This window comes from Rissa tridactyla, chromosome Z (genome assembly GCF_028500815.1).
Source record: "Rissa tridactyla isolate bRisTri1 chromosome Z, bRisTri1.patW.cur.20221130, whole genome shotgun sequence".
Lineage (NCBI taxonomy): Eukaryota > Metazoa > Chordata > Aves > Charadriiformes > Laridae > Rissa > Rissa tridactyla.
Window position 1 is genome coordinate 20,596,180 of NC_071497.1, and position 17,576 is coordinate 20,613,755.

At 41.9% G+C, this 17,576-nt stretch overlaps 1 protein-coding gene across 2 annotated transcripts; it reads right to left on the minus strand.

Annotated features, from left to right (window-relative positions):
* Positions 1 to 1,559: 1,559 nt before the first annotated feature.
* LOX (lysyl oxidase) lies at positions 1,560 to 16,339 on the minus strand. 2 transcript variants are annotated; one of them, XM_054184816.1, is made up of 7 exons: positions 15,220 to 16,339; positions 14,604 to 14,712; positions 13,200 to 13,337; positions 10,741 to 10,897; positions 8,202 to 8,297; positions 7,947 to 8,062; positions 1,560 to 6,398 (listed from the first exon to the last, which is right to left on the minus strand). In XM_054184816.1, exons 1-7 carry the CDS (start codon positions 15,968 to 15,970, stop codon positions 6,392 to 6,394), a joined length of 1,374 nt encoding a protein of 457 aa, XP_054040791.1. In that variant the 5' UTR covers positions 15,971 to 16,339; the 3' UTR covers positions 1,560 to 6,391. The 2 variants fall into 2 exon arrangements, with proteins under 2 accessions (XP_054040791.1, XP_054040792.1); XM_054184817.1 differs by lacking the exon at positions 1,560 to 6,398 and having other exon boundaries at positions 7,943 to 8,062.
* Between the last annotated feature and the right edge of the window lie 1,237 nt (positions 16,340 to 17,576).

Genomic DNA, 17,576 nt, shown 5'->3' on the forward strand with positions numbered 1-17,576 from the left:
GTTTTGTAGGGATCGATCATATTTTGTAGAAAAAGCCATGCATTTACCTGTTATGTACAAGCTCTTTGAGTTTTCCAGATGCAAATGCTAATCCTTAATGCTTTAAATAAATAAATAACTAGCCAAATGCTACACCAAAAATATATTTGGTATGTGAATTCTCTGGTTCCAATAAAAGGCAAGAAAAATTTAAGTAGATGTCATCAGCTATAAGACAGTTTTTCATAGATAGCTTATCTTCCTTTTATCAGATGTGCACCCTATTTTAAGAGTTGATTCACAGTAAAGTCCAAAAAGTTAAAGATTGCAAATAGTTTGAAAAAAAAAACAAACCAAACTCTTTCAGGAGCTTATGTTCTAAAGTGTTTTTCTGCATGTGCTTTGAAATCTAAGAGCATTGGTTTATCTTGGCATTTTAGCAAGTTTCTTACTCCATTCTTACAGCTGTAATTTGTGGCCATAGAATTCTTCCTGAAGGAAGCCTGACTTATCAAAACATCTCTTTTTTGTCTTCAAAAACACTTCTGAGCTCTTACTTTAAAGAAAAGAAAAAAGATAACATACACTGAACGTGAATAAGAGAAGAGAGATTAGATTACTGGCATTGCTTCATATTTCAGTGGGTCACTACTACTTTTAGCTGGTGCTTAGTGACTCACCTGGGTCACAGCCTTAATGCGCTATACAAATGAGTAGTGATGGTTGAGACTTGATAATATTTTTTGTGTGGAACTGGGCAGCTTTTTGGGAACTGATAAACCAACTGAACTTGCCTGGAGGTTGTTGATAAAGTTCGGAACATTTTCTCCTCACTATAACAACATAACATTTTCAATATATACGTGACTTTAACATAACTTGTATCCGTAATGCTGTTTAGACAGAGACCTCTCACAAAGTACTACCAATTTATTTTTATAGTGGTACGGAAAGTTATATTATTCTGTGATGATTAGATACAAAAAACCTTGAGAACCGTGCTTCCCAGTTCAGTAACATGCCATAGAAGAAATGTTCTCAGTTGCGGTACATACCATCAGATACTACTAGAATGCTTCAGCTGCACAATTTTTTTGCTTCAGACTTACTGACAAAACAATCTCAGATTTTTCAGTATCTTTTCAGAGTCAATATTAGTTTAAATAAATACGATTTAAGAAAAAAAAAAAAAAGACAGGTGTACTATTGATAGCACCAGTTTGAAGATTTCCAAACAGGCATAAATATTTCATCAGTTTTTATGGACTGATTAGGTCAGGAGGAACAGGGCTTGAATGAGAATTCAGTTACAGCAATACTTTCTTAACCCAAAGTATTGGGCTTCTTTCTAATCGTAGACTGGTGATAGATCATTTTAAGATTCTAGGCAGGTGATCTAATATGAAAATGAGATAGCAGAATAGCAGGTAGAAGGTATTTGGAAACTAGGAGATGCTTTATTTTCAATGAATTTGAATAGACTTTCTGCAATAATTGTATGCATTTTTGACTACAGTTTTGTATTTGCGTGGATTCTGATCCACACCACGTTCTGCACTCTAGGGACAGCGCTTGCAGGAATTCTCAGTTTGAAGCTCTTAGCTGTAATATGTAGTGGTATAGGAATAATTTTGGTAAAGTATAGAAACATCACAACATTGTTTATATTTGAAATAATTCTACATTTATTTTATGAATTTTAAAAGATACTACATCGGTTTTGTCTCCATTTACTCAAAGCCAAGAGTGCCATTAGTTGATACTTAAGTGTTTGACAAACTCTTGTTAGAGTGAACATTCCAAAGTTTTTAACCATGCTTTTCTGTATTAATTCCCCAATGAAGGAACAAGAGATGGTTCACAATTCAGCCTATTTCATCAGTTCAGCATATAGATGCATCGGGACATTGGTTTGTACTCAGAGAATGTAAATAACAAAGGATAAAGTGTTTTTGGAGTAACTGAGTATTAAATGGGTTAGTCAATTTTCCAGAGTACGTAAACTTTCTACCACGGACTGTTCAGATGATCTTTCCATCAAAGTAAAGTTTTTGCAGCAGAAATTCTGAAAGTGGTTTCTAAGTTCCTGTTCCTACAGAGATGGCTGATATGGTAAGGAAATCTTTTTTTTATCCAGCTGAACCATACCTCATCCTGTTACAACTTCATGTTAAGCCTTTGTGTACTGTGAGAGGTAATTTATCATGCCTTGCACCTTTTTTTTTCTTAGAATCATAGAATCGCTGAGGTTGGAAGGGACCTTTCAGATCATGTAGTCCAACCATCGACCTAACTCTGACAAAGACCGTCACTAATCTAAACTATAAGCACTATGTCTACCCGTCTTTTAAATACCTCCAGGGACGGTGACTCAACCACTTCCCTGGGCAGCCTGTTCCAATGCCTGAGAAGCCTTTCAGTGTAAAAATTTTTCCTAATATCCAGTCTAAACCTCCCCTGGCGCAACTTTTTTCTGAGACCATGTCAGTGTGACAGAATCTTCTGTGTTTTTATATAGATATAACAACTTTAATTGAAGTTTTCTCATTGGGAGATGGATCTGGCCTATGCATTAATACTTCGACAAGTAGAACGCTTGAAACATTTTATTCAAGTCATTTTCACATAAACTTGCAACCATAATACGGGCATGTAACACAAGAATATGAAAGTGCAATGAAGAATACAAAGCTAGTGCCTGAATATTATAAATTAGAGCTCTTCAGATAAAGATGCAAAGTTACTGAAATTAAGACTCTTGGAAGAAAAGTGAAGGAAATAATGAAAAACCTTCAAAAAAAGTTGCAAAAAACAAGTGGCATTTCACTGTATCTGTAGCATTTAGTTGCATAATAAAAACCTCCCAATAACATACTCTTTGGTTTTAATTCAAGTTAAAATCTTTCAGCACCTTTTAGGATTTGGAGAAAATGAAAATGCCTTATCGGCATAAACGTGAGACACAGGATAAACCACCTTTCAATGTCTCATTTATGACATCACCCTGCTGGTTTTGAATGAGTACACTGCAAACAACGCATTGTATATTTGGTGTTTGCACTCATTCGACACTGCATAGTAAACTTTGGAGCAGAGAGAAAATGAGTAGACTTTTACTAACATAAAAACATCATCTACACAATATGTTGGTTCCATCGGTGACCAATCTGTCGTTTTCGTTACACTTTTGTCTAGAAATATGCAAATATCAAATGTATTTCAGGATTAAAAAAAATATATAACAAACCCCTCCTGTAATGAGCCTGACGTACAATATGTTCCTTATGTGCAATTTTTATCTAAAGATCTGAAATGTGGGAGGTAACTGCTTCACACACATTTTTACGATTTTGCTTTTCAAGGAAACTTGAGACTGCAAGACAGCAAATTCGTACTAGAATTCTCTAAATCTGATTTTGCTCCCACAGACCAATGGCAACATGCCTTTCAAAGTTGATGGGAATAAGCCCTATGTCTGGTAAAAAGGATTCCAAAATATAATTTGCTGTATAAAATAAGCTTTTACCAAAACAGTTTTTATAGATATAGATGTTTTTCAACAAAAATGCATGTAATCCCACAAATATAATCCATTATGAAAAAAGTGAGTTAAGGTGCCTGGGTCAAAACTGCAGAGCCAAGATACTGAAAATATTGGTTGGCACTCCCCTATTTAGAACTACTTCTACACATGCTATATAATAAACTCTTCTACTATGTTGTGGTTTACTATAGTTAAACAGGGGAAGTTAAAGTCACATTCCTTCATTTTTTTTAATCCTAAAATCCTTTGTTTTTTCTAAATAGACTGTTCATGTTATCTTAGGCAATTTTTGTGCTATTGTACATCACTGTCATGTTTCTTAACACACATTTCAAAACAAATACAATATTTTGCTACGGAAAAAAAAGCTACATTTTTGTAGCTACAATATCCCCAATATTCAAAGTCATGGCGTTCAACACCTTTCCAAACCAGGCCATTCCTACTGAAAGGACTACGTCCAGTAAGACAACTTGCTCCACCTACACAGATGCTCAAGGTCCTCTAGCTCCTTGCTGACTTCAGTGGAGTTCTGCAACTAGTTTGGGTATAGACATGTAAGCAGGTTACTGGCTCGTAAGCCGAAGGATAAACTCAGTTTCGGTGGCTGCTCTGTCTCCAGTTAGTGCTCTCTTGTCCCACATTCAGCATCAGGCACAATGAGGTACGAGCACACAACCTCTTTCCAGGAAGCAGCCCGTGCCCACAGCCTAGCTTCCATTACAGTAGCTTTTGTGTCCATCGTCCAAGCTGCTATCAGGACTTTCACCCCAATTTTGACCTAAGTCTTTAGAATGGTGAATGCACTTGCATCCCTTAACACCTCTTAATCTTAAAAACTGTTTGGGCTGAGATTTCAGAAGCCTAGACTTTAAACAGACCCTCATTTTTGCAGACATATGTAATAAATGGCTTTCTAATACATCTAGTTTCCAAATTTTGCTTCTGTTCGTTGCCCATTCTGGTGAGTGACTGCTAAAATGGATCTCTCAGCAAACAAAAAGGGACCTGCAGGTATAAATGGTACTCATTCTGCACCCACTCCCAGTGTTGCGCAGTAATCACTGGGTTGCTGGCTCTTAAATTCTTTTTAAGTATACATACCAGTTGTGCAAATTTGTAACCAAGTTATGATTAACATGGAAATACTTTATAATCATGACATAAGTTTAAATACATGTAGCAGTAGCAGTAAAGAACAAGTTGATCCTTAAAGGATATTACGATAATTCATAAAACTTCCAAATTAAATACATAAGGTTCGATTGCGTGACATACTTCCAAATGCCGCTTGAAGTATTCCCAATAGCGATAATAAAACCTCTCCATACTCCTCAGATTTTTCATTTTTTAACTATACCGGATAGCACATTTATTTTTCAATTTTTTTAAAAACATACTGAGCTTTCCATGCTTCATTAGGTGTTTTGAACTGCTGATTAAACTTCAGCAATACCAATCAATATTTCTAGGTCCCTTTGTTTCAAAAGTAGATCCCTTCATTTTACATGATCAGAAATCTTCTGAAAAAAAACCAAACCAAGCCAGATCCCCTTGTGATATGTTATTTCACAGTTTAAAAACAAAATCACAGCTACTGTAGCTTACAGCAGGGTGCACTGCAAAAGCAAAATAATTGGGGGATGGGAGGAGGAGTAGTGTACCCAGCACCAGTTAAGCAGTTCAGCAAAAACTTTAATTTGGGCTGGAAGCTTTTACCCTTAACAATGTTGTATTTGGTTCCTGAACAGCCTAAAGTAGGATGTTAAATACATTGACTTTTGTTCTCCCTTTCTATATAGTATATTTTCAACTTCATTGTTTAATACTGAAATATACATTTTTAAAGTCAAATACAGTACTTAAGGGGGAAGCAGGTAGTAGGCTTTTTTACCATAAAAACACTTCGTTAGAGATTCTGACCTACTTCTGTTTGTGGTGCCACCTGAGTTAATTGCCTGTATTATTTTGATGGTTAACCTGTTAAAGTTGGATGTTTCTCACAGATGACTACATCAGGGACTCTTCATGATCTCCCAGAGCCCTGTTCTTGACAGGTATTTATTTTCATCCACATTAAGTTTGCAGAAGTCTTTTAAAAGCCCCACCTTGAAAAATCTCTTGAACATAGAAAGGTGGATAAGGTCTTTAATTCATTTCCACAGATGAAAGGTTTCTTTCAAAACCCCATCTGTTTTTCACTTAAGAAAATGGAAAAACTTCTAATGTATTAAAAATGTAAACATAACTTTTCTTGCAGGGGTATAACTGATATATATATATATATGTACTTCTCTGCTATATGTTAATATTCCTTGAAAACTGAACATACTTTTCTCATTCATATCAACATGTCTTAGCAAGTTTTATTTTAATGGTACTGTAGCATTATTCTTAAGCTGTTTTTCATTCTGGTATTTTCTGAGATAGCTGACATCAGTACTTTCTCTTGCATTTTATTTAATTGATTTTACATAATTTTTGCTACCTTTTAAAATACGTTCAACTCATTCACAGTAATATTCTCACTGAAGTCTGTTATCACCTAAGCTCCAAATTTTCAGGAGTTAATAAATGCTTATTTTTTAATGAATGAGTTAGATTTCCAAAATTTAACGTATCTGTGCATGAATCACCAGTTCCACACATTTCAATACTAAAAAAATGTAATGCCAATTTAAATGCTTAAAATCCAGTTACAGATTTGGCTGAGAAGCAGCCAAAGTGCTTCAAAATCACATAAGGTGTGTGGGTGTATGTATGTTCTGCAGTTTTGTTTCTATAGTGTTTACATCCTATCGAAGTTTATATAACGATACTTCAGTTCAAAACATTTGGCACCATCTCATCCATTTTCTTGCATCTTTCTCAGTATCTGTTGAAAGAAAAGAAACAAAGTTATGCAGATGACCAAGCACATACGTTATCTGCTAAATACCCTTTTGTCAGCTTGAAGACGCCGTCAACAAACAATAACAGAAATCTTGTTTCTTCACGCTGCATGAATGTATTTACTTGATAACATTTACAGAGGTACGCTGAGACTAGAAGTTAAAAGCGTGAAGCATAAATTTCCCTTCCACGTGCATGTGAGCAGAAACGCTGTTCCTAGAAGTACCAATTAATCACTCCTGTGACAGAGAAATGCTTTAAAAGCTACTGCCACGGGTTCGCCAAAAATAATCGCTCATGACCTGCAGGATGCCTGTTCTTTTTCCTCTGTTTCCTGCAAGTCTGACCACCACACGGTGAGAACAAACAGAGGATTCTGCTGAAGCCATTTAACTTGTCGCCTTTATGACCAAAGTGCGATGATAAATACAGATCTCCACACTGGCGTGAAAAAATGTTTCTCATTTTAGCCTCATTTAACTACTGCCTTCCTAATACAAATTAAGGAGTGTATATTTTAAAGGCTAATTAAGCAATAGTCACATTAATTCTGTATGTTTTTTTCACTGTTACAGCAGACTATACTGATCATTTATTTTACTTTTCATTTACCGCTCCGGAATTTATCTCACATGAACCTCTGTACAAGGTTAACACATCCTTATGCAATCCAAATGAAACCCCTTGATACATATTTCGTACGAGCCGCTAATACATTATCCTGAGAACTGCTTACCTCTGTGTTACATAAGGCTGATCGCGTTTTGTGTGTGTGTTTCACAGGTACTAAGCTACAGCAGATCGACCATGAGAACATTAATTAAATGAATTTGCCTTTTCAGAGGGGGAAAAAAAAAAAAGAAAAAAGGCCTAACTGTGGCATTGTTTAAACTTTTAAAGAACTAAACTGTAAATGGAGCGTGTCTGGAAGAACTGTTTCAGGGAAGATGGCTGCTGTGTCAGCAGCAGCAGCAAAGTAACATACATGTGTGGGATTTTGCAGAATGGTTTAAGAACTCTGTAGCCGCTCGACAGTTCTGTGTGGATGCTATAAATGGGTACTGAATGAGCACAGAAAGGTTTTTGTGCAAACACAAAGAAGGCACGACCCAGAGGTAGTTATCTGGCAGCCCAGACAGTAGCAGCAATTTTGAAAGTGCTGTACATCCTGATGGCACGACTGCAAGAGCAAAATTCTCACTTATGATTGCTTTTCAAGACTAAATAATTTTTAAAAATCAGTGCTAGCCTTACTGAAATAGTCTAATTACTGGATGTCTGGATTTGAACCCCACGCAGTTACCAACAGCAAAGCAACTGTTCCCATCATTCCTGCCAAAAATGACCTTTGAAAAGTACCATCTGAATTTCGAATCAACACGCTAGATCCTGAAACCCAAGAAACAACATTCTAAAGAATGGTGGGAGTTATTTTTTCAATGTAAAGTAAATCTCTAAGCTTTATAAACCTGTTTGTCAACATTAGTACTATGAATATAAAACAGGTGCAAAGACAAAGGAATGTACTTACGGTGAAATTGTACAGCCAGAGGCATATGCATGGTGGCCTGTATAGCGTATATCGCAGCGTACTATATTGTTGGAGTAATCGGATTCAGGCACCAAATAGCTGGGGTTTACGCTCACCTTGAGGGGAGAAAGCACAGTGTTACCTACCTCCAGGTTTAAGTCGGTAACTTACACTCGAAAGGAGGTATGCATATCATTTGCTGCTTTAAAAAACAACAAAAGAAAAAACAAACTTCCCCACACCCAATACCCTTACCTTCAGAATGTAATTTCCAGGTTTTACATCTGTAATATCAATCCACTGGCAATCTATATCAGCATTGTAAGTGTCGTAGCAGCCAGGGCTCAGTCCCTTAAAAACAAAGTTAAGATGGATGTCAAAAAAAGCACCAGGAATAGTAACATTCTAGACATTAGGGACACTCAGACTGAAGTTCACTTAACCTTCACATTTCACTAAGAAAATTTCCTCAGGCAATGAGACTTATTTTTTCTTGGCATCTAAACTAGAACACGTAAGTCTAACATATCACTTTTATAAACAGCACTGTGTTACTACTGCATAAAAAACACCTATATTATTGATAGTTGTTCATTTGTGAAATATCTGTATTTTATCTGTATTTTATTATCACTTGTTACAGTACTCCTTTTATGTAAGTTTTGTTGATGCTATTACTCACTGTTCTTTACAAAAGGGGAGAATAAAATCAAAACTGGAAAAAGACTGGACCTAAATATCTGTAAATCTCAACAAATGTGTCAATAGCTTCTGAGGTCCTTGAGTACAAACTTGATCACCGTGTTGGGACCTGTCTCTACCCTTAGGAATGATGCAATTTTTTGCTACAGGTGTACTCTGCCAAAGTGCCATCTGCAAATAGCAGAGTCCAGGGTCATTTTCGCATTGAATTTTTCCACAGAAAAATTCTTCCATGGCATCTCTTGAGGCAAATAGTGACACAAGAATCTGACAGAACTGAAAATGCAGCCTTTCTTTCAGATGAATCTTTTCTGAAAACTTCTTTGCTGTTAGGAACATTAGTAAGCATCTCCACGTACGAATGTATCAGCGGTTCAAATCTGGTGTCTTTAACCGTGGCCGATACGGATGGCTCAAGGCAAAGCTGATCTGTTGTGGCGACACACAGAGTGAGTGCACAAAACCCAAGTCCTGCAGGAATTCCCTCTTGACCTAGCTGGTGATCAGCTCAGACTCCCGCATGTACGTGCCAAGTCTGAGGCTGGAGGAAAGTTTTACAGTCCAATTACAAACCCCTGAAATATGGGCTTCCAGTGGAAACGCTGACACAGCCGGGATTCTAGTGACACAAATACTCCAGCTGTAAAATATGTACATTGCTTAGTTAGATGTCATAGTCTACAGAAGGAGGAAAGGTATTTATAAAACCTCTTCAAAGCCTTTATGTATTGCAGATCATTCATTATATTTAAAATTCAAATGTGGACACGTCAGCCAGTGAAGCATAGCTGTCATTTCTCTGTGATAAAATAACTACCTCCTAGATTAAAAACTGCAGAATAAGGGATACAAGTTTATGTATAAGTATGGCCACAGTGAGTTAAACCACAGATCCATCAAACTCAGTGTAGTGTCTCTGACAGTGGTGAGCAGCAGATGCTTGAGGAGAAAATAACAGAAGAAATGAGATGTGTAATGTCCTTTACCCAAGCAGATTCATTCCACCAGGCATTTAACTGTATTTAAGACATGGGGTACCATCTGATTTTTGTGTTTAATAACCTCCATTACTTTGTCTAAATTTTTTTTTGAACCCATGTAGTTATTTTTCATCTCTGCAACATCCTATGGCAAGGAATTTAACACTTTATTCATGGGTCAAAAGACTGCTCCTCTCTGTTTTAAAGCTGTTGCCTGACAGTTCTTTTGGATAGTCTTAAATTCTTGGACTGTGAGAAACCACGGATATCAACAATTTCCTCTTTCCATCCAGGAGCACTCAAGAGTTGGCATTACTTCTGGTTTTCCAAATGGAATAGTCTACGAAATGTCTTACTGTGGTAGCTGTACTACACTGCTGATCGTATTATACTCCTGGGGTTGGTTGGCTTGGTTTTTTAAGCTTTTCTGTAGCAATTTTGAGAGGTGGTGACCATGCAATATTCAAGGTAGGAATTTTATCTTGGATTTGTATAATATCATAATGGTACATTCTATTTTTTATATACTCCTTTAATAAGCCCTAACACCTTGCTTTACATTTGTATATGACCTATCATAATGCCCACACAGCTGCCAGTCTCTTGAACAGCCTTCTATACACGCATACAAGTATGCTGTAAGTTTTCTGTGTCGGGCTGCCAGCCAGTAGCTATAGGTATTACGGGAATTCAGCACCTTGCAGCCTCGGGCTCTGCGAGGGAGAAAATACTCGCTATGAACACTGGGAATAGCCAAGGGCCATCACCGAGCAGTTTGTGGGGGATGAACACTGGAAACCACTTCTTTACTGACTCTGTCTTGAGTTCCCTTTAGCTCGCTTGACCAGTCTTGTAAGCACAAGAACTTGTGTTGTGTTTAACAATGATGCTAGGCTAATGAGTGTCCCTGCGTTTTAATGAGATGCCCACATTTAGCAGCACCTGGGCAAATGGCAAGTCTCCAAGTTGCTCTCCTGGCCTCTGTGATGGAGAATTTCAGAGCTAGTTAGGGCATCAGATAATTTAGGGCATCAGATGATTGGTAGGAAAAAATATCCAAAGATAAATTAGAGGGAGGAAAGAAACTTGGTTGTCTCTGAACCAACTCTTACCTGCGTATGCGCTGTACATGCATACCGTCTATAATATCCATAATCACAGGAGGTATCTTCAAGACAGAAACTTGCTTTGTGTCCTTCAGCAACTTTTCTGTGTGAGCTTGCATCCAACAAGTCATAGTGGCTGAATTCATCCATGCTGTGATAATGTCTGTTAAACCATAGACAGATTATTAAGGATGGATCACAACTTGTCAGTAACATTTTAACATAATCCTATTTGAACTACCTTCTGTTAGATATGGCCAAATTTTATTTATTATACAGAACTTTTGTGTTAGTATACTTTGCTGTTACTGGCCATTCAATTAAGTTTTATTTTCATTATTCTCATCTTCGATGACTATGAAAATGCCATCTTCTATAAATAAATAAATAATAGATTTTAATTTGTTATGAGAAAGACTCCATAGCAGCACTGCTTTTCCAAAATTTCCCGTTTCAGCTCTTTTCCATTAACAATAGTCAGTATTAAGTAGTTCATATTTGAATTGTACATCTTATAACTGCCTTTAGCCAGAGTTTCACTAGGAATGCTTACCTCACATGCTATAAATTCCAGGGAAGCTTGCTACTTGATGGCAAAAACCCAACAATTTGCTTTCACATTTCCATGGCCCTCAATAAACGTACACATTCATAACATTAGAGACAACAAAATCTGCATAAAGAAATCAGCTTCTGTGTATTGGCAATGCAGATCTTGTCCACTGACAATAATTCGTAGTCTATACTTAATGTAGTCTCCATTTCAAAAGTGTGTATGCTTTTGATCTGGGCACAGCATTTTTCTTGCTCTCACACAAAGTGATACTTGCTCTTACTGTGGACTTGAACACACATTATTCTTGTAGTTTCAGTTTTTCTAAACACGTGGAAAACTAAACTTGTACTATCTACCTGCACTTTGTCTGTGCAGCATTTGGCTGCTGTTATTTACGAATGCTTTCAGCTCAAGAGGTATATGAAAAAGAGAAAATTAAACAGAATCCAAACGTATTGTTGAAACGAAGGGGAGCACACAAGTTTCACAAGCGCGCATTGTGAGTCTTGCACAGTCAGGAATGCTAAAACCGGTCCACAGATGATGATGACTAACACTGAAGTCTGATGGCTAGCCAAACTAATTGGCAGTTATAGTTCATTTCCAAATGAGCTTGTTTCACTGTCATGGAAATGATCACAAAAAATGCATTTTTTTTTGTAGGCAATGTATTTTCTGTCCAAGAACTGAATCAACATCAGAGACACTTTGCATCTGGACAGTGATAGCGTGGCAGAGTAAGGAACTGCTTTTCTACAAATGGAAGATTTCAATTGCTCTCTATCCATTTCATCCATTTAGCAACTTTGTAAGCATCAGGGTTGGGGGTTTTTTTGTTGGTGGTGGTGGGTTTTTTTAGGGGTGGCAGTTAACTAAAGCATTTATGGAGGATTTTTTTTGTTTGGTTTGATTTAATTTTAGCTCTTTGATCTTTACAAGATTTATAAACTAGTAATAACAGTCTTTTTTTTTAAGAATTTCTTCTAATGATACTGATTTTTCATTCAAAGCATAAAGCCTCTGAAGCTAGAGAGAAATATTCCATGGACTCCAGGGGCCTTTAGCTCAAGCCCACGTTACATGCTATTTTTTTAATAGCATAATATTAAGCTACCACTTATGTACCCATAAAAGCAGTACTGTATTTTAAGTAAGGTGGAAGTAAGGTAAGCTTTCTAGTATTTTACAATTGGCCCTGCTATGAAACAGCAAATGTTGGAACAAACCTGCCAACAGCTGCATGTGAATTTTCTGAACAGGTACAAGTTTGCAGCGCTACCTGCTCCCAAAATGTTGAAAATGTCCTACTACATTCACATTGCCACGTGTCCAGCAATTCTGCTATTTCTAGGGCACCACTGCTATTCGAAAGCATCATGATATAAGGATGTTGATAATGGGATAAGTTAGCTCAGTATCTTCTCTTTACCATATCGACCAGCCCACTCTGTGTCAAGAACTAACCCATGAAATGCAGGTCTAGTATGGGTCAATGCTTACAATGATATCTTATAGGGAACATTATAGTAAATTTACATTTTTGGGTTTCCACAGCTATTATAACATGATTGGGACTTTTATTTACTCGTTCCACTTAAATGTAACTGGACTATAACCTGTGTGAAATACACTTAAAGGGAAAAGGTGCCACTGTCAAAACTGACTTGAGACTTGTATTTATAATGAATTTATACTTCTATACTTTAGATAAGTTTCATATCCATTTTGGTTTCATGTGGCTATACCAAGAGTAATTACCACTACCATAAATTAATCAGACACTAAAAAGCTAAAGTTTCCCCATGACTTCCTCCCGCTTCACTGGAACTTTAGAAAATGTCACCATATCAGTGACAATTTCTTAGTGAAAAAGATAATTAGAAGGTACCATACTGAGCACTTCACTCACTGGTGACAGCTGTGCCACTCCCATGAATAACGGGGTCTGCTGGGCAGAAAATCTGACGTGCCTTGATTTTTCACTCTTTGGGGGAATCTCAGGAGCACACGATTGTCATAGTCTCTAACATCTGCTCGATAAGCTGAACTGTAATAATGCAAAAGAGAATCATAAGTATATGCAAGAAACACTTTAAAAACCACTTTATATTGTCTCAGAAGTAACTGTTAGCAAAGATCTTTTCAGCCCCATTAAAGCTCATGCATTGGAGACAATAATTCCACACGGTGATGCTCAGAAGTGCCTGGTGTCAGACCAAGACCTGGGTAAGATTCAAATCCGCTTCTAATAATATAAGCAGGAGTTTGGCCACTGACTCTCTGCCTCCATCTCTGAAGCAGATCATCACTTAGCTGTAAAATTACTCTGGTACTAAAAATACAATTTCATTAGTTGCTGTTAACCAAAATAACTCACTGTGTATGTAAGATCACACAACAGATGTTTGGTTTTGTTGTCAAAAAAATGAATAAATATATGCCTCAGGCTGCATTTTCCTGTTTCACATAGCCATTTTCTACAGTCTTTTAAGTACTGGAATATTTTAATCAACTGATAGCCAGCAAGAACATTTCAATTAGCCTTCACTGCAAAGTTAGCATAAAAAATACTGGTTCTTATGCCACTCTTTCCAGCAAGCGAAGAAAGAGCATTGACCCTGGAAACAGTCTGACATCAATTAATGGTGTTGGTAAATAAATAAATCTGTTTTGCATGATAAGGTATCAAACAAGTTAAAATGGTTAAAAACAGCCATGTTGATTTCTTTCCAAACAAAACAGGAAAAATCCCTCTTTGCCAACTGGACAGGACCTAGCTTCATAGCAAAGCTGTTATTTCAGCCTGTTAAAAGACGCTGAAACACTTTTCATGGAGATTTCAGTCTTAAGAGACATTACAAGGCTAATAGCCAGAGGCAATTAGCATGTTATAATTTTAATAGTAGCTTGTGCTGGGTGTTTTTTTTAATGGAGTAGAATATGATCTGGTTGGATTAGACGAAGGACATGAAGATCACCAGATTCAAGTGGGTTTTTCAGGTGCCTCTATTTTGCAAAACTCAGATATGTTCAAATGAGCCTGAAAATAGAAATGTGCAATATAACTTTTCACAAAAATGTAGGTTCTTCAAAGCATCTCTAGTTTGTCTTGCTAATATGGTGGTATTGTTTTCTTACATGCAAACCCTACCATCTGCCACAGGGTCTGAAGAAAGTTGCAAACCGGGCTATGTTTCCTCGGGCCCTCCAGCCTCACTTTTCTCCACTCTTCACCGTGCCCTCAGGTACCCTGCGGTGGGCGCAGGAGCACAAGAACCCACAGCGAAGATGCAAAAGCCGGGGTGATGCCTACCTTGCCAGGCAATTCTCCTCGGCAGCACATCTCAAGTTATACATGGACATCCTCTGGACGTACGTGGACGCCTGGATGTAATAGGGATCCGGGACTAAGTCAGGGAGACCTGCAGTTCATCAAACCAACCACATAACAGCAAGATCAACCCAGGACACGTCTGCAAATAGTTGGCTTCCATCCCAATCCTTAGGAGCCGTCGCTTTGCGAAGGACCCCTGCCCTCCCCATTGAGCTCGCTCTCCCTTTTTGCTCAGGCCCTTCGGCTTTTCTCAAAGACCGCATCCCAAGCACGACGCCCGGACCCCCGCGGTGGGCTTCCCGCCGTGCCCCCATCCCCCCGCAGCTCCCCACCAGCCCCCTCCCCGGCCCCAGCCGCGGGGACTGCCGCCCACCGGGCTTCCCGCCGTCCGGGAGCGGTGCAAACGCCCGCTCGGTCAGGTTTTGCCCCGAGCGAGGGGCTGTCAGGGCCGCCGACCCCCGCACCGCATCCCGCGGGACGCGCCGCGCTGGCAGCGTGGTGCGCGGGAAGGGAGCGGGACGGGCGGCGGGGCCGGGGCCGGCGGGAGGGGAGGGAAGGGACGGGACGGGACGGGATGGAGAAGGAGGGCTCTTACCGTATTGGAAGTAGCCGGTGCCGTAGCCGGGTCTGTACCTGCTGCCCTGGCGGGGCCTCTCGTAGGTGTCGTAGTAGTTGTAATAGGGGTTATCGTCCGTGTACTTGTAGGGGTTGTAGGGGTCGTCTCCTACCATAACATCTTCCCGCCCTGGTCTGAAGCTGCTGAGGGGCGGCAGGCCGCCCGCCCCGGTACTGCTCCGGTTGCCGTCGCTGCCGGTGCCGCCGTCGGGGCTGGTGGGGGCGCTGGGTCGCGACGCCCCCGAGGAAGCGCTCCTGGCCGCCCCGGCGGCGGCGGGGGTGGCGGCCCCCTGGCTCCGCTGCCCGCCGCCGGCGGCGGCGCGACCCCCGGAGGGAGCCTGGTAGCCGGCCTGGAACCAGTGCCGTGCGCCGGAGCCCCCCCGGTTGCCGGCGGCGGGCTGGGGCTGGGCGGCCGTGGCGGTGGCGGTGGCGGCGGCTCGGGCGGCGGCTCCCCGCGGCAGCGTGCCGTTGTTCCGCAGCAGCACGATGGGGCTGCCCGCCGCCTCCGCCGCCTGCCTGCGGCGGGGGGGCTGGTACTGGGAGCCGAGGCTGAGCAGGCTGTACACCTGCCCGTTGTTCTCCCACTGGATCCGCTGCCTCCAGGCGGCGGGGGGCGGCGGGGGGTCGCGGCGCGGCGGCGGCGGCTGCTGGCAGCCGGCGGGCCACAGGCAGCTCCAGTAGATGCACGCGTGGAGCTGGGCGAGCAGGAGCCCCGGCGGCGCGAAATGCATCTTCTCCTCTTTCCTGAGTGCCGGCGCGGGAGAGAACGGGCGAAAACGGGTTGGGGGGCGAGCGGAGAGCGAGGGGCGCCTTTCCTGCCCGGGATGGCGCGGGGGGGGTGGGGGGGGTGGTGGTGGCGGTGTGTGGGGAGGCCGAGGGGGATGCGGGCTGCGCCTCTGCAAGGGCTAGGATTGCAGCGGGGTCTCAGGCGCGGCGGCACCCGGGCGGTGCCATCGGGCAGGTCGGGCCGTCGGGAAGGAAACCCGGCCCGGGGGAGGCGGCGGGAGCGGCTTTTCTTCTCCCCGGTATTTATAGGCGAGGGGATGCGAATGGGAGCCGGAGCAAACAATCAGCCTCTCATCGTCCTCCGGCCCGCGCTGGTGTCTGGAGCGAGGGAAGGAGGAGGAGGAGGAGGAGAGACCAGGGACTTTAAACTTGCTGGCACGCTCGCAAAGTTACACAAGCCCCGCTGGCTGGGCTGGCTGCGCCCCCGCCATTTGTTCACGTAATGCGGCTGGAAACGTGCGGCCCTGACAGTTCCCGCACGGCCGCCCCCCGCCCGCCGCCGCCCGCCCCGACCGAAGAGGGGGGAACGGGGTGGCGGGGGGGGGGGGCGGCGAGGGCCGGCGCGGCGGCGGGGGCTCCCCATCCTCCCTCCCTCCTCCATCCATCCATCCCTGCCTCCCTGCATCCATCCCTGCCCGCCTCCCCCCGCGCCCCGAGCCGAGCCGAGCCTGCGGCGGGCGGGCGCGCTCAGACACACGTAGGCTGCCAGAGTATGCCGTGGGGCAGCGCCAAAGTATGCAAAGGAAAAATGCTATTAGCTCATCAGCGCTGGAGAGACTAGAAACGGGGTGGCGGGGAGGGGGAAGGGGCCGCTAGCGAGAGAGGAAACATGTTTCTGGAAAATGTGCTGGCCGGCACATCTCCCGGGCTGGAGCAGCTGCTGGGGACCTTCGTCTCAGCGCTGAGTAACAGTCGGATCCCCTTAATGACCTCTTAATTAGGAGAAAACCTCCATCAAATAAACTCTTGACTATTGACTTTTGGGTTTTCTGTGTATGAGTCACACGAGAAATATACTGGCGGTGCTCCTCCCCGAGTAAGTTTTCATTGAAAAGTGAAATTTCACATGGGAGAGGCTTAGCCCTATCACCAGAACAAATAAACCTGGCTCGGGCAGCGTCTCCCCAAAACTCTGCCGGAGAAGAGGAGCAGGCTGTGGCCCGAGGGCCTCTCCCTCCCTTCCTGCTTTTACAAGAGTTCATCAACACCGTGTTTTGATAAGTCCAATCACCCAGCGAGGCAAACGAATGAAGGTCTGTGGATTTCAGCCAAAACTCCTTTTGGGTGTATTTTTCCAAGGGCTGTTTGCTTATGAATCCTTGCAAAGGAATGGAGGAGAATACACAAAAGTTCTCCTTCTCCAAAAGTTTGGTGGTGAGGGTATTTCTTATGTGATGCCCATCGAAGACAATCCGTCCAGGCTGGAAGTTTTTACCCCACTGAGGTAGATGCAAGGCACCTTCCTGCCGCTGCCGGCTTCCCCAGGTCAGGTTAACAGTCCACACACTACTGGCCAGCCAGATGTTTGCCACTGCATTTTGATGTTTTTGA

Bases quoted from the DNA above. Each gene is read 5' to 3' on its own strand.
- LOX (XM_054184816.1), bottom strand. From the start codon at position 15,970: ATGCATTTCGCGCCGCCGGGGCTCCTGCTCGCCCAGCTCCACGCGTGC. The intron at 10,898-13,199 runs GTGAGTGAAGTG...ATGGTTTAACAG, and splicing joins GAGTGGCACAGCTGTCACCA to ACATTATCACAGCATGGATG. The intron at 8,298-10,740 runs GTAAGAGTTGGT...TTTGTTTTTAAG, and splicing joins CATGTACAGCGCATACGCAG to GGACTGAGCCCTGGCTGCTA.